At 43.6% G+C, this 25906-nt stretch overlaps 1 protein-coding gene across 1 annotated transcript in view; it reads left to right on the top strand.

Annotated features, from left to right (window-relative positions):
• Nucleotides 1-23303, top strand: part of pdzrn4 (PDZ domain containing ring finger 4) — a 462929-nt gene extending 439626 nt beyond the window's left edge. The window contains exons 8-10 of the mRNA XM_078568472.1: nucleotides 1746-1847; nucleotides 17127-17243; nucleotides 21112-23303. Of these exons, the coding sequence (XP_078424598.1) occupies nucleotides 1746-1847; nucleotides 17127-17243; nucleotides 21112-22647 (1755 nt within the window). The 3' untranslated portion in view covers nucleotides 22648-23303. The remainder of the gene's footprint in view (nucleotides 1-1745; nucleotides 1848-17126; nucleotides 17244-21111) is intronic.
• The last annotated feature ends 2603 nt before the right edge of the window (nucleotides 23304-25906 follow it).

Genomic DNA, 25906 nt, shown 5'->3' with positions numbered 1-25906 from the left:
GGTATAGTGTTTGACTATGGTTTGTTATTGTTTCTGTAAATCATTAGAGGGAGGTTACTCTGGCAATTCTGTGACTATTCATTTTGTAACTCGGTGACTGGAAATGTTAAGAGTGAAAAAATACAAATAAACAAAGTTTTATGAAAGGAATATTTTTTATTTACTAGTTCCATAAGTTGTAGGTTGCATGCAATTTGCATGCAATACTTGATCTGGTAGAGAAATAGAGGTTCTGTGACTTGCAAAGCACAAAGTGAGACTATAGCTTTCTGTTCTGCAGGGTAAGTACAGCAGTTGTTTCCTGTTGATTAAATGTGAAGAGTATTAGTTATAAGGCAGTGACACAGCTAGACCACCAGTCTGAGGGAAATTGGATGCGAGTAAAGACTCAGACAAGTGCCAACCATGTGATGTGCAGCGAGATTTGCTGGAGATTCAAGGACTGCTTTAAATTGCTAGAAGCTTTGTCATTGATATTTAGTCTGTTTGATACAAAGCACATCAGTAAGCGAAAATTCATGAGATCTGTGCATGAACATATACTAAAAAATATAATGCAGTTGGCTCAACGTGCATTTTAAAATAAAAATCTGTACAACGAAAGGGATAATGTGAAGTTCACAGACATCAGTATTTTTGTAATTTTACAATTAAGGATCGAACCACAAATGTGACTTTGATCGGTGAAAATCTCCCAATTGTTGGTGATGTACAGCATTGTGTACTGGGGAAATTGAGAGATGGTATAATTGGTAGCAGCATGAGTTTCAAGTACGGAACAATGATCCTTAATAGAATTTTTTTGAATGTGGGACATGCTCATTCATTGACTGTGGCAGGGGTTTGACAATATTTGCATCTGACATTAATGGAAGTGGTAGAGTATCATGAGGTTTCTCTCCTATGGCAGGTGGGGGAATGGGGGTCAGTCAGTTACCTATTCTGGTGGGGTAAACAGGGCATTAAACTGGATGTGCTGTACGAACAACTATATTCAAATTGTTTCTGTTGTCACTTGCACTCCAAAGTGCCGTAACTTTAGAATTCACTCGATGCCTTTTTCTTTGAATTGGAATTTGTGTTTCAGGAATCCTTTCAAAAGGTTCCAGCTTTTCAAATATTTATTTACAGCCTGTTTCTTCCTCTGCATAATCACCTGCAGACATTAACAACTTTGTCCACACCATGTTTATCTGTCACAACCCAGAGGAGGGCATTTTAAATTCAGTCCCAAGTTTCACATCGGTCTGAAGTGTTTCAGTGAAAGGGAAATCAGCACTGGGCCTGGAAGCAATGCAACACCGCCTCATGTTTTGAGCTAATGCTGCATTCTTTCTAATTAGATCCCCCATAAGTGTGGAGGAGGTTGACTGATTCCAGTTCCAGCACTATTATCTCTGACTGACAATTCCATTACTCTGAAGGGAAAAAAGATGAACGTCACCTGTCATCTGCCAGTTAATTGTGTTGCTGGATGTATGTCGCTGGGGCACATGTTGGACATTTATGAACATTACGGCTTCCTCTGATGTCCAGCTTCCTTCACCAATCGATAACAACTTGTGCAGTAAGCACTTAATTGAGTGACGGCACTTACTGCTGTGATCACAAAGTGGAGTCTTTTGTGTGAAAAGCCATGTCAATTCTTAACACAGATGAGCCGTAATTTGCATTTTACAATGCTCAGTGTTGATGCCGTGAAAATAAATGTTATGCTTTTTGTTTTGATCTAATCCTCCTTGCAGATAAATGGCAAGGATGTCCAAGACCGGGAGGAAGCAGTGGCGTTACTCTCCAGTGAGGAAAGCAGGAATATTCTGCTGTTGGTTGCCAGACCAGAGATCCAGGTAACTACTGATTTAAAAGAGAAAATAACATTCCTATTTAAATTCTGTCTTTCGCATCCTCAAGCGGTCCGAAAGAGCTTCACGATGAAAGAAATACTTCATATTTGAAAGTTAGCTAAACACAGCAGCCTGTTTTCATGCAGCAAGATGTCAGAAACAGCATTGAGATAAATGACCAAAATAATGTATTTTCAGCAATGTGTTGGTTGAGGGGTGGCTATTGACCAAGAAAACTTTACAAGCCCATCTCTGACATGCAGCACTTGCTTTATACTACATTGAAGTGTCAACCTAGATTATGTGCTCAAGTCTCAGGAATGAACCCATGACCTGCCTCAGTGCTTTGAGCATTACCAATCAGAAAAGGCAGGTCCCGATCAGATTGGAAATTTTCTCTGTCTCCATGGCAAGTGGCTAGCAGTAGTGATGGTACAGGAGGAATTTCAAACCTCTCGCAGCCACTTCTAGACACTTGGATTTAAGCCTACACCAAGTGTTGTCTTGAATCCTTTTTCATTCCTTGAGGGAAATTTGATTTTTGTCATGCATTCCTCCCTTTGTATGGGAATGAGCAATCCATCAGCATTTTAAAAGCATGTAGGAATTACCCCATATGGAACACAAATGAAATTTGCAGTAATTACAAACTCCTATTGAGTGTCGGAATGAAATAGAAAATAATGCATCCTCATTGGGGGTGGGAATATTGGACTAGGGTTTGAATTATACTTGAGAGTTTCCTCTAATCCTCATAGCTTTACCATATCCAGACCTTTCGCACTTTCTACATGAGGATACCGCTACCACAGACTAGTCCCTTGTATTTCTCAATGAAAAAATACCCAATGCTAGGAGGTAATGGACTAAGACCAAACTAATATTTGCTTTGACTGACTGGATAGGATTTATAACACATTTAGTGCTAGTTGGAAAACTCTGCACTCATTCATTTGGAATTTCTTGCTTTTGTATTTTTGTAGAGTCGTAGAAACTGCTGTTAAAGGGAAGTCTAAGACTTCTGTTGGCTCTGTTGAATCTTTTTGCTTGTGGCTAACTTGCAGCAGAGCAGCAGCTTAATGCTTTGGTCGGGTGACACAATGTGGTTCTGACACTGGCTACGCGCCTGGGACCCCAAGCTAACACTGCTCCGTAGTGCAAGGCCAACATGACATGCTTGGGGAGCACCAGGGTTTTTTTTGCACCCAGGATTTTGGGGCTTCTGCAAACAATGCCTGATGCGTTAATCAGCGGAGGCAGGAGATTAGAAAAAGGGCCAGTAATCTATTTTGTGAATGGCCTCCCTGATGGAGCTTTTTTCTCAAACACATGCTAATTCACATAGGTCCCCTGTCGGATCTGCATTTTGTATCCAGGATTTGATGTTGATCTATTGGTTGTGTTTTGCAATTTGACGCCCATTAGTCTTGAAATAAACTGGAGAAATTCACAGAAATACACAAAGTAATTTGCAGAATTAATCAATACAATTTTGTGCATATATTACTTGTTCATTGTAAAATTCCACTGAAATGTTTCCTATGGGAAATGCGGGAATTCCAATGTCGAGGTGTCAAACACTCACCTGTCGCACCACTAGTTGGTGCTTTATTATCCCTATCTTACAAATCATTCAAAATGCTCGAAAGCCTGATCGATTTGCTCTGAGCGAAGTCTGGGTTAGTTGAATGCAGCTTTTGTCATAGCAGCACATGTAGATTCTCAAGATACTTCAATACCAGCTGGGCTGTGCTATAATACTTTATAGTATCTATCAATTTCTGTTTAGCTCAAAACATTCCCCACATTTAAAAAATGTTCCTTTTCCTCCTTCTTCACTTCACTTTCTCCCATCTGTCCCTCTTCTCTTTCCCTCACCTCTCCCTCCCTCATTTATTCCCCTACCTCCCATATCCCCCTTCCTTCCCCGATCACCTTTCATCCCACCTTCTCCTCCACTTAGCCCTTCTCATCCCTGCACTCCCCATGACTCAGATGCAGATGATCCAAGCCCACGGTTTTTAGAAAGCCCTGGCATCATCACCACTTCCTTGTGATTTTAACTGTCTCTTTCAACAGACACAGTTCATGCTCTATGTAGTGAGTCATTCAACTGTCTACCCACTGGAACTTCCCAGCTTTCACCGGAAGCTCTGTGATTCCTGGTTGGAATAAAGCAGAACTGCTGTCTTTGGTGTAGTCCAAGATTCCTTGCACTGTACTGCAGTCTTTTTGCATGAGATTCAATATTTCTGAATCTCTCCTGTCTTGAAACTCCTTTGCAAGTAAATCACAACTTAGGAAAGGTCAAAATCGAATGAAGCTAGGATTGGTTGTGATAAAGCCATATGATAAATATTCAGTGAATTTTTGAACTGATTCTTTGTGCAATATTTGCACCTATGACCTGCACAGTTAACAGGGTTGGAGAAGGCCATTCAGCCCACTATGTCCCTGGCTCTTTGCTAGAATAAACTAATCCCATCTGTCCTGCTCTCTCCCTATAACCTTCCATCTTTTTCTGCTTCAAATATTTATCCAATTTTCTCTTAAGAATCAATGCTCATATTCCTGTGGCAAATAATTGCATGCTTCACCAGCTCTCAGCACAAGACATTTCTACAAACCTATCTCAGTGACAGTGTTAAATTGATGATCCCTTGTCACTGACTCTCCAACCAGAAGAAATATTCTTTCCCTATTCACTCTATTGAAACCCCATGTAGCTTGAAAAATCTCCATTCAACCTGCTTCAGTAGAAATAGTCCCAATATTTTAAGCCTCTTCTCGTAACTATAATTTCCAAGATGTACTCTCTGCCTTTTAATAGCATCCCTAGTTTGCCCAAAACTCTAAATATGACCTAATCAATGCTGAGTATGCAAATTTATCATCTCACATGTACTGTCAAGTCCATTCTCGTGAATCCGAAATGCTATTGGGCTTTCTTATGGCTTCATTTATCTGCACTCATACGTTCTAGGAGTTATATATTTGAAGCCCGAGTCTCTCTGTTTGTTGTTCAGTGTCTTTCTTTTTAGTGTATGCCCCTTTTTTATTCATCCAAATATATTACCTCAGATTTTTGCAAATGAATCTGTCCATTCCTCCAGCCTGGACATTTATATTATTTTACCAAACAGCCCATACATTAGAGTCATTGGGAAATTTCAAAATGATGTTCCCTATTTAAGACCAAATTATCTGTTTATACATAGGAACATTTAGTCCCTTGGGCCTGTTCCACTATTCAGTGAGATCATGGCTGGTCTGTGGACATATCTCTGTACCTCTCTGCCTTTGCCACATATTCCTTCATACCTTTGGTAGGTAGAAATCTATCATAAGAGCATAAGAAATAGGAGCAGGAGTAAGCCATTCGGCCCCTCAAGACTGCCCCACCATTCAATAAGATCATGGCTGATCTGCCCCAGGCCTCAGCTCCTCATAGCCCTCAACTACCCAATATTTTAAAAATCTATCTACCTCCTCTTTAAATACTTTGTGACTTAGCCTCCACAACTCTCTAAAGTAGAGAATTCCATACATTCACTACCCTCTGAAATAAGAAATTCCTTCGTATCTCAGTTTTAAATGAGTGTCCCCTTATTCTGTAACTATGTCCCCTAGTTTGAGATTCCCCCACTAATGGAAACATCTTCTCAACATCTACCCTGTCAAGGCCCCTCAGAACCTTGTACGGTTCAATAAGATCACCCCTCATTCTTCTGAACTCCAATGAATAAAGGCCTAACCTTTTTAGCTGTTCTTGATAAGTCAACCCTTTCATCCCAGGAATCAGCCTACTGAGTCTCTTTTGAACTGCCTCCAATGCCAGTATATGCTTTCTTAAATACGGGGACCAAAACTGTACACAGTACTCCAGGTGTGGCCTCACTAACACCCTGTACAGCTGTAACAAGACTTCCCTATTTTTAAATTCCAACCCCCTAGCAATACAGGCCAAAATTCCTTTTGCCTTCTTAAATACTTACTGCACCTGCATGCTAACTTTTTGTGTTTCATGCAGAAGAACATCCAGATCCCTCTGTGCTGCATTTTTTTGGAGCCTCTTTCCATTTAAATAATAGACTGCCTTTCGATTTTTCCTACCAAAGTGCATGACCTCACACTTTCCTACATTAAACTCCATCTGCCAAGTTTTTGTTCACTCACTTAACTTGTCTATATCCCCTTGCAGATTCCTTACGCCGTCATCACAATATGCTCTCCCACCTATTTTTGTATTGTCAGCAAATTTGGATACATTACACTCTGCCCCCACCTCCAAGTCATTAGTATAGATTGTAAATAACTGAGGCCCTAGAACTGATCCTTGTGGCTCTCCACTAGTTACGTCTTTCCAACTTGAAAAAGACCTATTAATCCTGACTCTCTGTCTTCTGTGTGTTAACCAATCCTCAATCCAAGCTAATACATTACCCCCAATACCATGAGCTCTTATCTTGTGCAATAACCTTTTACGTGGCACCTTATTGAATGCCTTCTGGAAATCCAAATACACTACATATGGTGGCCATTACCAAGGAGAAGGTGCTAGGAAAACTGAAAGATCTGAAGGTGGATAGATCACCTGGACCAGATGGATTACACCCCAGAGTTCTGAAGGAGATAGCTGAAGAGATAGTGGAGGCGTTAGTGGTGATCTTTCAGGAATCACTGGAGTCAGGGAGGGTCCCAGAGGACTGGGAAATCGCTAATGTAACCCCCCTGTTTAAGAAGGGAGTGAGGCAAAAGATAGGAAATTACAGGCCGATTAGCCTGACCTCGATCGTTGGTAAGATTTTAGAGTCCATTATTAAGGATGAGATTTCAGAATACTTGGAAGTGCATGGTAAAATTGGGCAGATTCAGCATGGTTTCATCAAGGGGAGGTCATGCCTGACAAATCTGTTAGAATTCTTTTGAGGAGGTAATGAGTAGGTTAGACAAAGGAGAGCCAATGGATGTTATCTACTTAGACTTCCAGAAGGCCTTTGACAAGATGCCGCACAGGAGGCTGCTCAGTAAGATAAGAGCCCATGGTGTTAGAGGCAAGGTACTAGCATGGATAGAAGATTGGCTGTCTGGCAGGAGGCAGAGAGTGGGGATAAGGGGGTCCTTCTCAGGATGGCGGCCGGTGACTAGTGGAGTTCCTCAGGGGTCAGTGTTGGGACCACAACTTTTCACTTTATACATTAATGATGTAGATGAAGGAACTGAGGGCATCCTGGCTAAGTTTGCAGATGATACAAAGATAGGTGGAGGGACAGGTAGTATTGAGGAGGCGGGGAGGCTGCAGAAGGATTTGGACAGATTAGGAGAATGGGTAAAGAAGTGACAGATGGAATACAACGTGGGGAAGTGTGAAGTCATGCACTTTGGTAGGAAGAATAGAGGCATAGACTATTTTCTAAATGGGGAGAGAATTCAGAAATCTGGAGTGCAAAGGGACTTGGGAGTCCTAGTCCAGGATTCTCTTAAGGTTAACTTGCAGGTTGAGTCGATAGTTAGGAAAGCAAATGCAATGTTGGCATTTATTTTGAGAGGAATAGAATATAAAAGCAGGGATGTGCTGCTGAGGCTTTATAAGGCTCTGGTCAGACCACATTTAGAATATTGTGAGCAATTTTGGGCCCCGTATCTCAGGAAGGATGTTCTGGCCCTGGAGAGGGTCCAGAGGAGGTTCACGAAAACGATCCCAGGAATGAAAGGCTTAACATATGAGGAACGTTTGAGGACTCTGGGCCTATACTCGATGGAGATTAGAAGGATGAGGGGGGATCTGATTGAAACTTACAGAATACTGAAAGGCCTGGATAGAGTGGACGTGGGGAAGATGTTTCCATTAGTAGGAGAGACTAGGACCCGAGGCCACAGCCTCAAAGTAAAGGGAAGACCTTTTAGAACAGAGATGAGGAGAAACTTCTTTAGCCAGAGAGTGGTGAATCTATGGATTTCATTGCCACAGAAGGCTGTGCAGGCCAGGTCATTGAGTGTATTTAAGACTGAGATAGATAGGTTCTTGATTGGTAAGGGGATCAAAGGTTACGGGGAGAAGGTGGGAGAATGGGGTTGAGAAACTTATCAGCCATGATTGAATGGCGGAGCAGACTCGATGGGCCGAATGGCCTAATTTCTGCTCCTATGTCTTATCTACCAGTTCCCTTTTATCAACTTTGCTTGTTATATCCTCAAAGAACTCAAGTAAATTTGTCAGACATGATTTCCCTTTCACAAAACCATGTTGACTCTGTTTGATTGCATTAAGCTTTTTTAAATGTCCTGCTATTTCTTCCTTAATAATGGACTCTAGCAGATGTTAGGTTGACTGGACTATAGTTTCCTGCTTTTTGTCTCCCTCCCTTCTTGAACAGGGGTGTCACATTAGCGGTTTTCCATTCTGTTGGGACCCTCCCGAAATCCAGTGAGTTCTGGAATATTTTGACCAATGCCTCCACTATCTCTCCAGCCACTTCCTTTAAAACCCTTGGATGCAGGCCATCAGGCCCTGGTGACTTGTCTGCCTTTAGTCCCATTAATTTCTCAAATACTTTGTCCCTTGTGATAGAGACTGTTACAAGATCTTTCCTCCCATTAGCTCCTCGCTTATCTGATATCTTTGGAGTGTTATAGTGTCCTCTACCATGAAGACCAGTGTAAAATATTGGTTTAATTGGTTTAAATTATCTGCCATTTCTCTGTTCCCCATTATCATTCTCCAGTCGCATCCTCCCAAGGGTCCCAGGCTCACTTTAGCAACTCTCTTTTTATATACCCTTATATTTCTTGCCAATTTACATTCATATACAATTTTCTCCCTCTTTATTAGCTTTTTAGTCATCCGCAGCTGGTTCCTAAAAAATTCCCAATCCTCTGGCCTACCACTAGTTTTCACCACTTTGTATGCCTTAGTTTTCGATTGGATACTCTCCTTGACCACCTTTGTTAACCACAGGTGGTTCATCCTTCTCATCGAGTCATTCTTTTTGACCGGAATAAATTTTTGCTGAGCATTATGAAATATCTGCTTAAATGTCTGCCACTGCTCATCCACTGACCTTCCCCTTAGTCTATTTTGCCAGCCCGCTTTAGACAATTCTTTCTTCATACCTCTGCAATTGCCCATATTTAAGTTGAGGACACTGGTTTGAGATCTGAGTTGCTCGCCCTCAAACTGAATTTGAAATTCTACCATGTCGTGATTGCTATCCCCGAGAGGATCCTTAACTACAAGATCTCTTATTAATCCTACCTCATTGCACATTACTAGATCTAAAATAGCCTGTTCTCAGGTAGGTTCTGCAATGTATTGCACTAAGAAACAATTCCTGATGCACTCTACAAATTCGTCTTCCATGTTATCCCTGCCAATATGCAGATTAAATCACCCATGATAATTTTAGCGCCCTTCTCACACACCTCCATTATTTCCCGATTTATACTTTGTCCTACAGTAAGGCAACTCTTCGGGACCTATAGACGACTCCCACCCGTGACTTCATCCCCTTGCTATTCCTTATTTCCACCCAAGCTGATTCCACATCACAATCTATTGCACCTATATCACTACTCACCGCCACACTGATAACCTTCCTTTATCAAGAAAGCTACCCACCTCCTTTTGCTTTTTGCCTATTTTTCCGGAATGTCGAATACTCTTGAATATTGAGTTCCCAGTTTGGTCATCCTGCAACCATGTCTCTGTAATAGTTATCAAGTCATATCCATTTATTCCTACCTGTGCCACCAACTCATCTATCTTGTTACAAATGCTGCGTGCATTCAGATAAAGAGCCTTAAGCTTCGGCTTTTTACCATTATACTTATTCTGGTTCTAATTTCTGTGGCTCTGCTTTTTAATTTAGCCCAGAGCTGCTCGTAGTTGCTCATCCTCCCTGCAATCTGTGCCCTCGTCCACACTGGGGGCAAGAACCTCGTACCTATTGGACAAGGGCACCGGCTTAGGCTCCTCCAAAACTAAATTCTGGATCCCCATACTTACCTCACTCACAGTCACACCCTCCTCTCCCTGACCATGGACTAAATTTGATGTAATTAATCTAAGAGGTGTGACTGCCTCCTGAAACACAGTGTCCAGATAACTCTCCCCCTCCCTGATATGTCCGCAGTTCAGTCTCCAGCTCATCAACTCTGAGCCAAAGTTCCTCGAGCAGCCAACACTTGCTGCAGATGTGGTCACCATGGGTCGTACCGGTGTCCACCAGCCTCCACATACCACAGCTGCAACACATCGTCTGCCCAGTCATCTCTATTCTTATTTCATTAATTCATTTGGATGTTAAATATTTTATAAGTGAATTTCTTAACTGTACTCTTCAGCTGTAATAATGTCCCCTGATTTAAACCACTTGACATGGAAGAGATACCCCCCAATCACCTACCTGTTTTCCTGTAAGGTCACACTCTGGCTCTGACAGGTAGAAACAGGTTGAAGGGATTCTGTGCCACCGGTTTTGATCTCCCGCTGCCGCTGCCCTTCTCATGCAGGTCCGCTCTCTGTGTGTCCCGGCTCTCCTCTCGCTGCTTTAAACAGTGAAACTCCCGGCTCTCCTCTCACTGCTTTAAACAGTGAAACTCCCGGCTCTCCTCTCACTGTTTTAAACTGTAAAACTCCAGGCTCTCCTCTCGCCGTTTTAAACAGTGAAACTCCCGGCACTCCTCTCGCTGTTTTAAACAGTGAAAATCCCGGCTCTCCTCTCGCTGCTTTAAACAGTGAAACTCCCGGCTCTTCTCTCGCCGTTTTAAAATGTAAAACTGCCGGCTCTCCTTTCACCGCTTTAAACAGTGAAACTCCCGGCTCTCCTCTCGCTGTTTTAAACTGTAAAACTGCCGGCTCTCCTCTCACCGCTTTAAACAGTGAAACTCCCGGCTCTCCTCTCGCCGTTTTAAACAGTGAAAATCCCGGCTCTCCTCTCGCGGTTTTAAACAGTGAAACTTCCCGGCTCTCCTCTCGCTGTTTTAAACAGTGAAACTCCTGGCTCTCCTCTCGCTGCTTTAAACAGTGAAACTCCCGGCTCTCCTCACGCTGTTTTAAACAGTGAAACTCCCGGCTCTCCTCTCGCTGCTTTAAACAGTGAAACTCCCGGCTCTCCTCTCGCTGTTTTAAACAGTGAAACTCCCGGCTCTCCTCTCGCTGTTTTAAACTGTAAAACCCCCGGCTCTCCTCTCGCTGTTTTAAACTGTAAAACTCCCGGCTCCCCTCTCACTGTTTTAAACTGTAAAACTCCCGGCTCTCCTCTCGCTGTTTTAAACTGTAAAAACTCCCGGCTCTCCTCTCGTTGTTTTAAACAGTGAAACTCCCGGCCCTCCTCTCGCTGTTTTAAACTGTAAAACTCCCGGCTCTCCTCTCGCTGTTTTAAACTGTAAAACTCCCGGCTCTCCTCTCGCTGTTTTAAACTGTAAAACTCCCGGCTCGCCTCTCGCCGTTTTAAACTGTAAAACTCCCGGCTCTCCTCTCGCTGTTTTAAACTGTAAAACCCCCGGCTCTCCTCTCGTTGTTTTAAACAGTGAAACTCCTGGCCCTCCTCTCGCTGTTTTAAACTGTAAAACCCCCGGCTCTCCTCTCACTGTTTTAAACTGTAAAACCCCCGGCTCTCCTCTCGCTGTTTTAAACTGTAAAAACTCGCGGCTCTCCTCTCGCTGTTTTAAACTATAAAACCCCCGGCTCTCCTCTTGCTGTTTTAAACTGTAAAAACTCCCGGCTCTCCTCTCGCTGTTTTAAACAGTGAAACTCCCGGCTCTCCTCTTGCTGTTTTAAACAGTGAAACTCCCGGCCCTCCTCTCGCTGTTTTAAACAGTGAAACCCCCGGCTCTCCTCTCGCTGTTTTAAACAGTGAAACTCCCGGCTCTCCTCTCGCTGTTTTAAACTGTGAAACTCCCGGCTCTCCTCTTGCTGTTTTAAACTGTGAAACTCCCGGCTCTCCTCTCGCTGTTTTAAACAGTGAAACCCCCAGCTCTCCCCTCACTGTTTTAAACTGTGAAACTCCTGGCTCTCCTCTTGCTGTTTTAAACAGTGAAACTCCCGGCTCTCCTCTCGCTGTTTTAAACTGTAAAACCCCCGGCTCCCCTCTCACTGTTTTAAACTGTAAAACTCCCAGCTCTCCCCTCGCTGTTTTAAACTGTGAAACTCCTGGCTCTCCTCTTGCTGTTTTAAACAGTGAAACTCCCGGCTCTCCTCTCGCTGTTTTAAACTGTAAAACCCCCGGCTCCCCTCTCACTGTTTTAAACTGTAAAACTCCCGGCTCTCCTCTCGCTGTTTTAAACAGTGAAAATCCCGGCTCTCCTCTCGCTGTTTTAAACTGTAAAGCCCCCGGCTCCCCTCTCACTGTTTTAAACTGTAAAACTCCTGGCTCTCCTCTCACTGTTTTAAACTGTAAAACTCCCGGCTCTCCTCTCGCTGTTTTAAACTGTAAAACCCCCGGCTCTCCTCTCGCTGTTTTAAACTGATTTCAAACTGAAATCAGAGGCTCAGTCTCTGATTTAAAATTGACAATTGATCCAGCATCAACTGCCATTGTAGGAGAGAGTTCCAAACTTCCCCACCCTGTGTGTTAGAGTTTTTCCTAATTTAACTCCTGAAAGGTCTGGCTATAAATGTTTGGACCATGCCCCGCATCCTAGACTTTCCAAACAGCAGGAGGAACAGTTTCTCTATATATACTTGTTATCTTGAAAACTTTTGACCAAATCACCCCTTATTCTTCTAAATTCCTTGAAATATAGCCTTAGTTTGTGTAATCCCTCCTCATAATTTAACGCTTGGAGTCTCTTCTTCTCTCCTTCTTTCAGCTTTTCCAATGACACATAGGTTTGCCACAATGCTGATTGATCACCCTACATATCAACCATCGCTTTTTGGATTTGGGTGATCTGACAACTGGATGCCCTTCCTGCCACTAACCCTCCCCCATTCAATCGGGCTGGGGACCAGCACTGATGCCCGCTGGCTTGCCCACACCAGTGGCTTAGAGTCTAAGTATATTTCATATATAGTAAATCATATAGTAAATCTTTCCTGCACTCCCTCCAATCCTTCATAAAGTATGGTGCCCTCAACTGCTCATAGTATACTGGATTTGGTCTAACCAGGGCCTTTTTATAGCTATAGGCTGACATCTACCCCTTGTATTCTAATCCTCTAGATATAAAGACCAATGTTCCATTAGCCTTTTTGATTATATTTTGTCCCTGTCCAGAAATGTTCCCTTTTAAGCTGTGCAGCCATGCAGCAGCCAGTAAGTTTCCACAGAGGCTGTGTATGAGTTGGCACCTTTAATTGAATGTTTCTGTGCAGCCATACAAAGAAATTTAGTGCCTGTGCACTTAAATGAAAACAAAAAGGAGGGAACCTTGCTGTCTGTGACATTTTAATGATCCAAGAACATGGACTCCTTGGTCCCCACCACTCCCCACCCCCCAAAATGTTTTGGAGCTCCACCAGTTTTTTTACATAGGATATACAGCACAAAAATGCTATTCAGCCAATCAGTCCAAGCCTCTGTTTATGCTTCACTCAAGCCTCTTATCTTTTCTCATCTAAATCTACCATCATGAACATCTATTCCCTTCTCCCTCCAATGCGTGTCTAGTTTCTCCTTAAGATGCGTCTTTATTATTTGTCTTGACCGCTCCCCTGCGGTACTGAATTCCACATTTTTACCACTCTCTGGTGAAGAGTTCCGAATTCCCTATTGGATTTCTTGTTGACTATTTTATATGGATGCCCTCTAGTTATGCTCTTCCCCGCAAGAGGAAGCATCCTTTCTCTATCCACTCGATCAAAACCTTTCATAAAAATTTAAAGACCTATTATGTCACCCCTCAGCCGCCGCCTTTCAAGATCAAGTCCTTTCTTGCTATGTATACGTTTCTGGGTCATTTTTATAAATCTTATCCACACCCTCTCCAGTGCCACTATATCCTTTTTATAATATGGCCACAAGAACAACACCCACTGTGGGTGAACCAAGGTTCAATACAGGTTTAGCATAACTTCCTTTCTTCTCAATTCTATCCCTCAAGATATAAAGCCTAGGGCTTGGTTTGTTTTTTTAATGGCCGTGCAAACCTGTGGCACAATTTTCAGGGATTAGTGAATTTGCGCTCTAAGGTCCCTCTGTTCCTCTACCCTGCCTAGTTATTTCTAAGTAACAACTCTCTATTCCTCCTACCAAAATGTACTACCTCGCAATTTACTGTGTTGAACTTCATTTGCCAATTATTTGCCTATTCTACAAGTTTATTAATATCCTCCTGTAATTTGTAGGAGTATTGACTATCCCTCCCCGCCCCCCCAGTTTGATCATTTCTGTGAATTTAGTGTTATTGATTTCGCCATTTAGAGAGTATCCTTTTCAGGTCCAAAGTGGACCAAAGCTCGTACTTGCCTTTTTGAAATTAATTTGCTGCAGTTTTGCCAATTCACTTAATCTATTAATATCTCTTTAATTTTATGCTTCTATCTACATTGCTTACAATACCATCTATCTTTGTATCATCGCGTACCTGAATAAGTGACTCTCCATCTAAGTCATTAATGAATACAGTGAGGTTGTGACAACAACACAGATCATTGTGGGATACCATTTGTCACACCCTGCCAATTTAGGCGCCTGCCCATTATCCCTACTCTGTCTCCTGCCACTCAGCCAATTTCTCACCAGGTCAACAATTTGCCTTCAATCCCATGAACATCTAATTTAGTTAACAGTCTCTTATGAGCGACTTTATTAAATGCCTTCCGGGAGTCCATGTAAATAACATCCACAGGCATTCCCCGCTGTTACTTCAGTCACCTCTTCAAAAAAATTCAATCAGGTTTGTCAAGCATGGCCTACCTTTTACAGATCCATGCTCTGATGAAAATCTTCATGGTGTTCAAACAATTTATCCTTACTTATAGACTCTTAGCAATTTCCTGACAGCAGATATCCATCTATCTGGTCTATAATTCCATGGTTTCCCTCTCTCTCCTTTCTTAAATTGCATAGTAACATACAATTTTCCAATCTAAAAGAATGGTTCCTGAATTGAGAGAACTTCGGAAAATCAAAGGACATCTGCAGTGTTCTCACCACTTCATTTAAACACCGGAGTGGAAACCATCTGGTCCTGAGGATTTCTCACTCTTTTGTGCCATTTATTTTATTCGTTACTGTTAATTTGCTTAAGTCCTGTCCTTGATTCATTATTAGTTTCCTTGGGATGTCCAATATGATAGCCTCCTCCCTCTACTCTAAATACTGATGGAAAGTAATTATTTATGTCTGCCATTTTCTTATTTTCATACTACCACCGTTATTAGATTTTAAGAAGCTGCTCTTGCTCTTAAACATTGGCTTTTTCCTAACCTAATTGTAAAAGTTATTTGCATTGACTTTTATATCTCTCGTAGGTTTCTTTTCATGTTGATTTTTGGAGATTTTACTATCTGTTATGTCACCCTTTAATGTTCTTTGTATCTTTCCCATTCACCATGATGTGTGTGTTTTTTTTAAATTTGATATTCTTTTTCTTTAACTTTATGTTGTCCTTTGTTTCTTTAGTTGCCCATGGCTGTTTTTTGACATGTAGAGCTTTTGGCATTAATAAATTAGCTCTGCAACATGTTAATAAAATTTTTTTTGAGCACCGTCCCAATTATCTGTCATTTTCCCCACTAATAGGTTTACCCAGTTTGCTATGGACAGCCTCTGTCTCATTTCATTGAAAGCTGTGTTACCCAAGCATAGCATCTTCCTTTGTCTCTGTTTCAAACTAGCCTGCTTATCACAATCTATATGGAATAAAATCTCTCATTTAAAGCCATGCTGCCTTAGCTGCATGGTTGTCTGATCTCTGCATTAATGCAATTCCGCTACTTTACAGCTGCTACCAGGAGGCCTATGCACAATGCCCACTAATGCTAATCACTATCAGATTCCCTATTCTTCCTGTAGACACTATAACCTGGTATATTCAGTTTCCCGTCCTGACTGTCTTGTAGCCATGTCTCAGGAATGGCTACCATATTGTAGCCTCCAAGTTGAATTTGCAGCAGCAGTGCATTCAGTTAATGCCTTATGCCCCATGCATTGATATGAAGAACTTATTTGGGCCACACACTCTAACCTGTCCTTCTGCTCTTATGTTTCATTCACAAATTTCCTATTTCTCTCTCCTGGTTTAATTGTTTTACATCTTTTGGTTTTCCCTTTAGCTGCTGTGCCCAAAGAATAATTTCTGATTGTCACTCTACTCTTTTATTTGCTTTCAAACTATTACATGTGCTAACTTTTCCGTTTGAGACCTGCCCGCATTTACTTGTTTGAAGTCCTTATGACCAACCTATTTACGCTTTCTGCAAGAGCCCCTCCCAGCCCAGTTGAGGCGTTATTCTGAAAAATAGTTCCAGACCTGATCTGAGGGACACACCACTTCAACCTATCCTTCAATCTGAGCAAAGTCATTTACCTCAACTCTGGGTTTCCTGTCTGTCAACTTACTTCCTATTCATGCTACTGCATTTCTTCTTATACCTCTCAAGGGGAGGTGATGGCATAGCGGTATTGTTGTTAGACTAATAATTCAGAGACCTAGGGTAATGCTCTGGGGACCAGGGTTCGAATCCTGCCATGGCAGATGGTGGAATTTGAATTCAATAAAAATCTGGAATCATGGATGACCATGAAACCATTGTTGTTTGTTGTAAAAACCCATTTGGTTCCCTAATGTGGTTGATTCTTAACTGCCCTCTGAAGAAGGGCAATTAGGGATCAGCAATAAATGATGGCCTAGCCAGTGATGCCCACATCCCATAAATGAATAAAAACAAGCTAAACTAACAAACCTCTTGTGAAACACACCTTTTGAAAATCCATTACGCACCACAAGTACTTAAATTGGTTTTATTGATAATATTGTGTGTGATAAAATTGAAGGAATAACACTCCTTTAAAAAAGGGCTGCCTCTTATTCCTGACCCTCTGGTTTGTGCCTCTTATCCCTGACCCTCTGGCTTGTGGACTTAATGCATGACCATGTTACAACTATGAGTAGCTCCCTCTGATGGACATTGATGCAACTCCACAATAAAGTTCTAAACGTGATAAGTGCAACAAAGAATTCCTGGAAACATATTCAGGACCTCGCAAGCACCCGTATCTCGCATTTGTCCAGTCGGCTTTAGATTTGCTTATTCTTTCGCGAGAACTTGTACTGTTTAGTGGTTGTTTTGCGACATCTTTTCTTCTCTATATTTCTTCTTTATATTTCTATTAGTTGGATGAGGGATGGCTTGATGATGACCGGAATGATTTTCTTGATGAGCTACATATGGATATGTTGGAAGAACAACACAATCAGGCGATGCAGTTCACAGCTACTGGCCTTGAGCAGGTAACATTCACAAAAGCCTATGAGCAGACAGGCATCTGCCATTTGTCATCAATGATATTATATGATATTTATTCTTACATTTAAGTGCCAACGGTAGATAGATTTATAGTAAAACAGCTCTCAACCTTGCCCTAGGTGACATTCCTTTTAACAAACATTTCTGTCCTTCAGACCAATATGCTTCTGACAGTCCTGTTATATCAACCAACTGAGTCATCCTTAATAGAGCAAATAGCCAATATACTCTTGGTACGGCCATGATTTTTGTTAGGAATTACGTATTATTTTTCCTTTTTGGTAAGGCTTTTTCCTCAACCTAACTCATATGAGATGGAAAGCTCTTTTTTATGTCAGGCCCCCAAGCCTGAGTCAAATAGTACAGGTTCTAGAATCATTGAATAGTTACAGCACAAAAGGAGGCCTTTCAGCCCATTGTGTCCACCATGCTGGCTCTGCAAGACCAACTCAACTAGTCTCATTCCCCGGCCCTTTCCCCATAGGTTAGATACAGAGCACAGCCTCTCCGTTCTAGACTAATAATGTACTTCAACCCTAAACTCAGAAAAATAATCCTTACTGCATCTTCCATTTGCTATGACAGCTATTCTTTCAGACAAGGAATGGGACTGTGAATCAGTGTTGGGAATTTTGTACTCCAGGCAGGGCCAGCATCTTCCGCTTGGCGAGTGGGGGCAGGGCCAGCATCTTCCGCTTGGCGAGTGGGGGCAGGGCCAGCATCTTCCGCTTGGCGAGTGGGGGCAGGGCCAGCATCTTCCGCTTGGCGAGTGGGGGCAGGGCCAGCATCTTCCGCTTGGCGAGTGGGGGCAGGGCCAGCATCTTCCGCTTGGCGAGTGGGGGCAGGGCCAGCATCTTCCGCTTGGCGAGTGGGGGCAGGGCCAGCATCTTCCGCTTGGCGAGTGGGGGCAGGGCCAGCATCTTCCGCTTGGCGAGTGGGGGCAGGGCCAGCATCTTCCGCTTGGCGAGTGGGGGCAGGGCCAGCTCACCGACGTGTAAAATGACGTGGGGTGACATCGGGCGTGCGTCCCAATGTCACCCCACGTCGTTTAGATTGTCAGTTCAGTGGGCGCACACCCGAGTCGGATACGCACCTGCCGACCTGTCAACGGCCTATTAAGGCCATTAAGAAACCAATTGAACTCATTAATGGTCCTGCCCGTCCAACTCTAAGGTTGGCAGGCAGGCCGGGAGCCCGGGTGGGCTTGTGAGAAAACATGAAACCTCATCCACGGGCGGGATGAAGTTTCACGTGTGATTTAAAAAATGCACAATATTTTATAATAAAAATTATGGACATGTCCCAACTCATGTGACAATGTCACGAGGGGACATGGCAGGGAAATTTTTTTCTAATCTTTATTCAAAGTTTTAAATCGGAGCCGACCTCCCTGAGGCAGCACTTTGCCTCAAGGAGATCTGTGCGCTCTTTCGTGCGCATGCGTGAAAGAGCGCACTCCCGGCTGGGGGAATCCCCCCCTGCCCACACAGGGAGCGCATAGCTCACCCACGTAAAATGGCGGCACGCCCCCGACTGGGGGCGCCGATCAGAAGCCCACCCGCTCGCGCTCACTCCCGCACTTCCCCCCCCGACGGGAGGTAAGTGTTGCCCCAGAAGTTCACTTCTATTAACTGACTGGAGGCTGCCAGACTCACTTTGCTAAGGACCTTATTAGCATATTTCCATGTCATTGTCCCAATTCTCTGCTATATTCCGAACAGGAATTAGCAAATATCACAAGCAAGATGTTGAATTAAGCTTTTCAATGTCCAACAGACGAAGTACTCCTCAAGGAGGAAATGGTCCTTCAGGCAACAGATTACCAGCCACCATCTGCTGCTGATTTTCCCCTGTATGGCAGCTAACATTGAGGGATAGATAATCAAATACTGTTAATGTCCCGTCCTTCCGATTGGTGCTTTACCTTGCCACAATGGGAATCAACCAGGAATCCAGAAGACAGATAACTGTTCTGATCTCCCATTGCAGTTCCTAATGATCTCACTTCCAACTGGCGCTGGATTTGCTCTCTAACTGGAAATAATGCCGAATAAAACCTAACACTGATAAGACTCCCCTGATCACTTGAAACTAATTTACTTGTCTGATTATCCTTTGATCTGCAGCCAAGTAGTCGTTTCCTGTGCTCTTGAAAGGAATGCCAACGGTGAGTGTTGCCAGTACGATAGGGCCAACTGGATCAATCTCAAACAGGGAGTTGTTAAATTTGGATTGGCATCCAACCTACTCTTCAAAATTTTCAGGCTTGACCTGCATTCATACCAAGCAGATTGCTGAGCAGTGGCACATGCCATCTAAGATGCACACATGCATTAATATGTAGCAAACTGGCAGAAACTGCATCGGTCACTCACAAGTTGTTCTGTTTAAGGTACCGTGTGGCAGCCGTGATAAAGTTTAAAGCTATCGTGCATTGAAATAAACAGGCTTTTGAGCATATTCCACTATTTCAGCTAACTTGCAACAGCCCAATGCTCTGACTATATTTGCTATGGTATTAATTAAAACATGAAGCCTTTTCCAGCTGAGGATTATTGCTTAACTACAGAACACAAAGTTATGTACCAAGTCCAGTACAAAAGGACCTGGTTATCAGAGATCTAAATCATAGCAACTGTGACACACACTCCACAAGGACAATGGAAGATTGTCATACCATTGAGTGCTATCAATCATAGAATCTTATAGCAAGGAAGGAGGCTATTCATCCCATTGTACCTGTGCTGGAAAGAGCTATCCAATCAGTCCCACTCGCCTGCTTTATCTCCAAAGCCCTGCAATATTCTCCCCTTCAACGATTTATCCAATCCCCTTTGAAAGTTATCCTTGAACCTGCTTCCACTACCCTTTCAGGTACTGCACTCAGATTATAATAACTTGCTGCATAAAAAAAACTCTTCATCCCATTTCTGGCTCTTTTATCATTACCTTACATCATTTACTGACCCCTCTGCTATTGGAAATATTTTCTTACCTGCTCTATCAAAACATTTCATGATTTTTTGCTTCTAATAAATCTCCTATTAACCTTCACTGCTGTAAGAGAAAAATCCCAATTTCCCAAGCCCTTCTACATAATTGAAGCCATTCATCGCTGGTACCATTCCAGTAAATCTCTGCTGCACCCACATTAGCATCATCCCATCCTGTAGTGCCCAGAATGACTAATCAGTGATTTAGAAACTTTTGGTATAACTTCCTTGTTTTCTGGCTGTACTTATACAACCAATTGTCCTTTATGTTTTGAAACAGCCTTATCTATTTCCCCTGCAACTGTCCAAGATTTATGTACAGAAACCCCAAAGTTTCTCTGTGTTTCACCCCTTTAAAATTGTACCATTTAGTTTAAAATGCCTCTTCTCATTTTTTTCATCCAGAAGGCATGCTTCACGCCTCTGTGTAAAATTGCACCTGGCATGTGTCTGCTTCTTTCACCTTTGTCTTTCCTTTTATCTTTATCCTCTTGAAGTCTACTACTTTTGTCCTTAATGTTGACAATTTTTCCAAATTGTGCGATCTTCAAATTTTAAAATGATGCCCCGTGTACCCAAGTCCAGGTCATTAATGTAATCAACCTTTGAAAAGACTCACATTCAGATCCAAGAATGATACAATGAGCTGCTTCAGCATTGATTGTGAAGCGCGTTAGGACTCTTCAATGATGTGTTGATCCGAGTGTTGGTCACTCCGAGTACTTCTCTCTTTGGCACAGTGTTGATGTTTTGGCAGGATGTTTTTCTGTGTTAAAGGGGCTATGTAACGGCAAGTGCTGTTCAAAGTAACTGGTCATTTACTTTGTGCATCTGAATATATTTTTCTTAATCAACACAGAAAAAGCATGAAGAAGATGGTGGAACAACAGACACTGCAACCACCTCTTCGAATAACCATGAGAAGGACAGTGGTCTAGGCCGCACGGACGAGAGTGTGAGGAATGACGAGAGTTCAGAGCAGGAGATACTGGGAGAGGAGCAGAACAGCACCTCACTGCAAAGTCAGCGGGATCTGGGCTACAGCCAGGACACTCTGGGCAGCAGCGAGCTCCAGTGCAACGAGAGCTTTGTATCTGGGGAATATAATGACTCTGATTTTGTGGGCACTCAGGATGAAGAATGTGAGAGGTTCAAGGAGCTTCTGGAGCTGAAGTGCAAGATGAGCAATCGAAGCCAGTTTGACCTTTACTATTCCACAAGTACAATAGAATGTGGCAGGAGGCAACAAGATGTGGTAGATCGGGAGCTGGAGATGCTCAATGAGGAACTGAGGAACATTGAACTGGAGTGCCAGAATATCATGCAGGCACACCAACTGCAAACAGTGAGGGAGGAATATGGAGATGTGTGGTCAATCCATGGCAGTGGGTTCAGGAACTACAACACCAGCATAGACACACAAAGGGGAAAGCTGGCTGACATCATGGAGCACCCTGAAAAGTCGGACAAAGATAGCTCTAGTGCCTACAACACAGCGGAGAGCTGCCGCAGCACACCCTTGACTGTAGACAGGTCGCCAGACAATTCGCTCCAAAGAATCATCAGCATCACCAACAAGAAGAACCTGAGAAGCTCTATCGAAGCTGCTCAGGCTTCATCCAGGCAGAACAGCAGAGAGGCCAGCCCTGCTGCGAGCAGCTCCTCAGAGACTCCGGAAACAGCCGTGCCCGGAGAAGACACGGAGAACGTGACAGAAGGTAGCAAGTCCGGAGACCAGGAGAAAGGCAGCAGCCAGCACATCCCCTATCTGTCACCGTACCACAGCTCTCCGTACAGACATGTCAACATACCTGCCCACGCGAGACACTACCAGAGCTATATGCAGCTCATCCAACAGAAGTCTGCGGTGGAGTATGCCAATAGTCAGCTCAGCCTAGTGAGCATGTGCAAAGACTCTCAGAAAGCCACGGCTGAGTCCAAGATGGAGTGGAAGGTGAAGATTCGCAGTGACGGGACTCGGTACATCACAAAGCGGCCGGTGCGGGACCGCCTGCTCAAGGAACGTGCCTTAAAGATCAAGGAGGAGCGCTGCGGCATGACCACGGACGATGACGCCATGAGCGAGATGAAGACTGGCCGCTACTGGAGCAAGGAAGAGCGAAAGCAGCACGTGGTGCGAGCCAAGGAGCAGCGGAGACGGAGGGAGTTCATGATGCGCAGCCGGTTGGAGTGCCTCAGGGAGAACCCCCAGAGCGGCAGTGAAGGGAAAAAGGAAGTCAACATTATCGAACTGAGCCACAGAAAAATGATGAGAAAGCGCAACAAGAAAATCTTTGACAACTGGATGACAATCCAAGAACTAATGACACATGGTGCCAAGTCTCCAGATGGCACAAGAATCTACAATTCCTTCCTGTCGGTTACTACTGTGTGAAAGGGACTCTTTTTATAAGGACACTACCGATTTGAGGTAGAATACAATTGCCTCGTTAAATGTGGCATGTCACTTTTTTCTATCTGAGAACTGCTTCTAATCTAATTATGGTTTTTACAAGCAGTTACCGATCACTTTTACAAAATGTATTACAATTTGTGGTACCTTTGTCTGTAGGTTACAACTTCCCATCATCTAAACCATGATCTTCAATCCTGTTATTTGTAAAAAAAAAGGAGCCATATTTCATATGATACTATGCCTATGTAACTTAAGAATCTGACTTTATTACAAGTCCATTAATCATTACACAGGTTTCTTTTGTAATGTATGTTTATGTTATTAAAACTATAATTATAATGCCAAACCCCAATAGCTTTGCATACTTGTCCACATGCATTGCGGTGCTAGCTTTTACATAACTTTACTTTCTCTGCTGCCAAGTGGAGCATAAACTATTAACATCCAAGCTTTTAACTTTCACATTTGTTCAGCCATGTATTGTATAATTAGACTGTAAATTAAAAGTGTATTGTCCAAGTAAAGTGTAGGTGGATGAGTGACTCGTACTCTAGTGGAATCGATGCTGTAGTCAGATAAATATGTGGTTATTGTGAAGATGAAAAAAAATAAATTATTGCTTATATTTGAAGAAACATATTGCAGAGTAAATGTTATTGTAAAATCTTTTCTTGCACTCATTACCAAATATCTTCCTGTTGACATTGAACAGACTTAACTGGCCTCAGGAGAACTGTTACTTTAAAGATCACACTCTACAATCAATAGTAGTTCTATTACATGTTTAGTGACTGAATTTTCCAGAGGCATCATACCTTTTTGCTAATCTCTGTGTAGTGGGTTTTAATTACCAATCAAACCCCACATTTGCATCTTCTTTAATGTTCGAATGAGGCCAGTGTGTATAATGCATATTTTAAGCAGAGAAAGAAAATGCACTGGCTTCTCATCTCACATGGAAGCAAGCCACCCATCCTGAGGTCAGGCGCTTTGACTGAGTGAGCTCAGAAACAAGCTACGCAAATCTAATTTCAAACAAAGTGGTTGCTGGCAGGTGTGGGAGTGTGTTTCTTCAAATGGAACCATTTACGGCAGAGTGCAGGCGACAATGGACTGCAATCCAAGAAACCTTTGAGCATCTGGTATGCAATTCTTGCACGCTAGCTCGGAGAATTTGGACATGATCTAAGCAATTGCCTTTAGCATTCCTACAAATAAGGCTTGAGCAGCTGTCTTTGGAGCATTCAACAAGGGTAGTTTTGAGTCTTTATGTGAGTTGAGAGATGGCATGTAACAAATGGAAGCCTTGTGGCATTCATCTGGACAATTTTAAGGAGCCCTCAGGGAAGAACGGGCAATTGTGGCTATGCTGACTTTAATTAACCCCACTCCCCTGCCCTTTCACCATAACCCTACATATATTTCCCATCAAGGATTTATTCAATTCTCTTTTTGGAGTTTCCTACTGAATTTGCTTCCACCTCCCATTCAAGTAGTGAAATCCAGGTCACAACATCTCGTATGAAAATGATTCCTTTGTTCCTCTGGTTCGTTTTGCCAATTAACTTACGCCTGTACTGTCTGGTTATCAACCCTTCTGCTGCTGGAAACTGTTTCCCCTTTTTTACCCTTATCAAAACACTTCATCCTTTCGAGCACCTCTGTTAAATCTCCCCTTAACAACCCCAGCTTCACAAAGTCGTCTCCTCATGCAACGCAAGTCCTGCATCCTGGTACCATCCCGCCGTCCATCTATCCATCCATCCATTTTCACCTGGCGAGGGTTGAAGTAGCAGTAAGCTGAGCAGGGCCGACCAGACTTCCCTTCCCTCAGCCACAGATTCCTGAGGGATTCCCAAGCGTTCCCAGGCCAGCCGAGAGATGTAATCCCTCCAGCGTGTCCTGGGTCAGCTTCGAGGTCTCCGCCCAGTGGGCCGTGCCCGATACAGCTCAGGCGGGAGCCTACCAAGGGGCATCCTTATCACATACCCGAACCACCTCTTGATCTGGAGGAGCAGCGACACCACTCCGAGGCTGTCCCGGATTGCCGTACTCCTCACCCTGTCCTGGAGAGTATGCCCAGCAGCCCTACAGAGAAACTTCATTTCCACCGCTTGTGCCCATAATCTTATCCTTTCGGTCGTTACCCACAGTTCACGAGCACGGGTGGGGACATAGATTTACCGGTAATGTGAGAGCTTCGTCCTAAAACTCAGCTCCTGCTTCACCACCACGGACCAGTACAGAGCTTGCAGAACTGCAGCCGCAGCACCCATCCGCTGGTCAATCTCACACTCCCCCAGCACCATCCACTCCCCCCACCCCCCGCCTCCCCCACCGCCATCACTCACGGACAAGATCTCGAGATATTTGAACTCCTTCACTAAGGGAAGCTGTTCCCCCCTCACCTGGAGAGAGAAACCCACTCTCTTTTCCAGGAGAAAATCATGACCTCAGATTTGGAGGTGCTGTCACCCACATCAGCGAAATGTTTGAGTGCGCACTGAAGGTCGCAGTCGGATGAGGCAAGAAGCACAAATCATCTGCAAACAGCAGAGAAGCCACCCTCAAGCCCCCAAGCTGGATACTCTCCGTACCTCGGCTGCGCCTTGGTATCCTGTCCATGAAAATCACGAACAGGACTGGAGACAAGACACACCCTTGGTGGAGTCCATTGCTGCCCTTGAACATTGACCTTGAACAAATTCGATGTAACACCGAGAATGTGGACATTACTCTCACTCTGTGAATAGAGGGGCCTGATAGCACACAGAAGCAGCACAGGGACCTCATATTCCTGCAGCACCTCCACAAAATATCCCAAGGAACATGTTGTATGTCTTCTCCAAGTCTACAAAACAGAGGTAGACTGGATTAGCAAACTACCACGAATCCTCAAATGTCTGTGAGAGGGCAAAGAGTTGGCCCAGTGTTCCACAGCCAGGGCAGAATCCGCTTTGTCCCTCCTGATTCTGAGGTTCAACTAACAAACGCAGCCTCCTCTCCAGCACTCTTGCATAGGCTTTCCTGGGGATGCTGAGGAGTGTGATCCCAACATTGTCCAGCGCCTTCAACTTCTCCAAACGAATCTCGTCCACCCCTGTTGCCTTATTGCTATGAAGGTCCTTGACCACTGCAGTGACCTCAGCAACAGTGACAGATCTGAACCGGAGGGTTCTGGCACTGTCTCCCGTAAGGAGGCCGTGTCCACAGGGTTGAGAGTTCCTCAGTGTTCCTT

This window comes from Cetorhinus maximus, chromosome 22, assembly GCF_964194155.1.
Source record: "Cetorhinus maximus chromosome 22, sCetMax3.hap1.1, whole genome shotgun sequence".
Lineage (NCBI taxonomy): Eukaryota > Metazoa > Chordata > Chondrichthyes > Lamniformes > Cetorhinidae > Cetorhinus > Cetorhinus maximus.
This window is presented reverse-complemented; position numbering and strand designations above follow the sequence as displayed.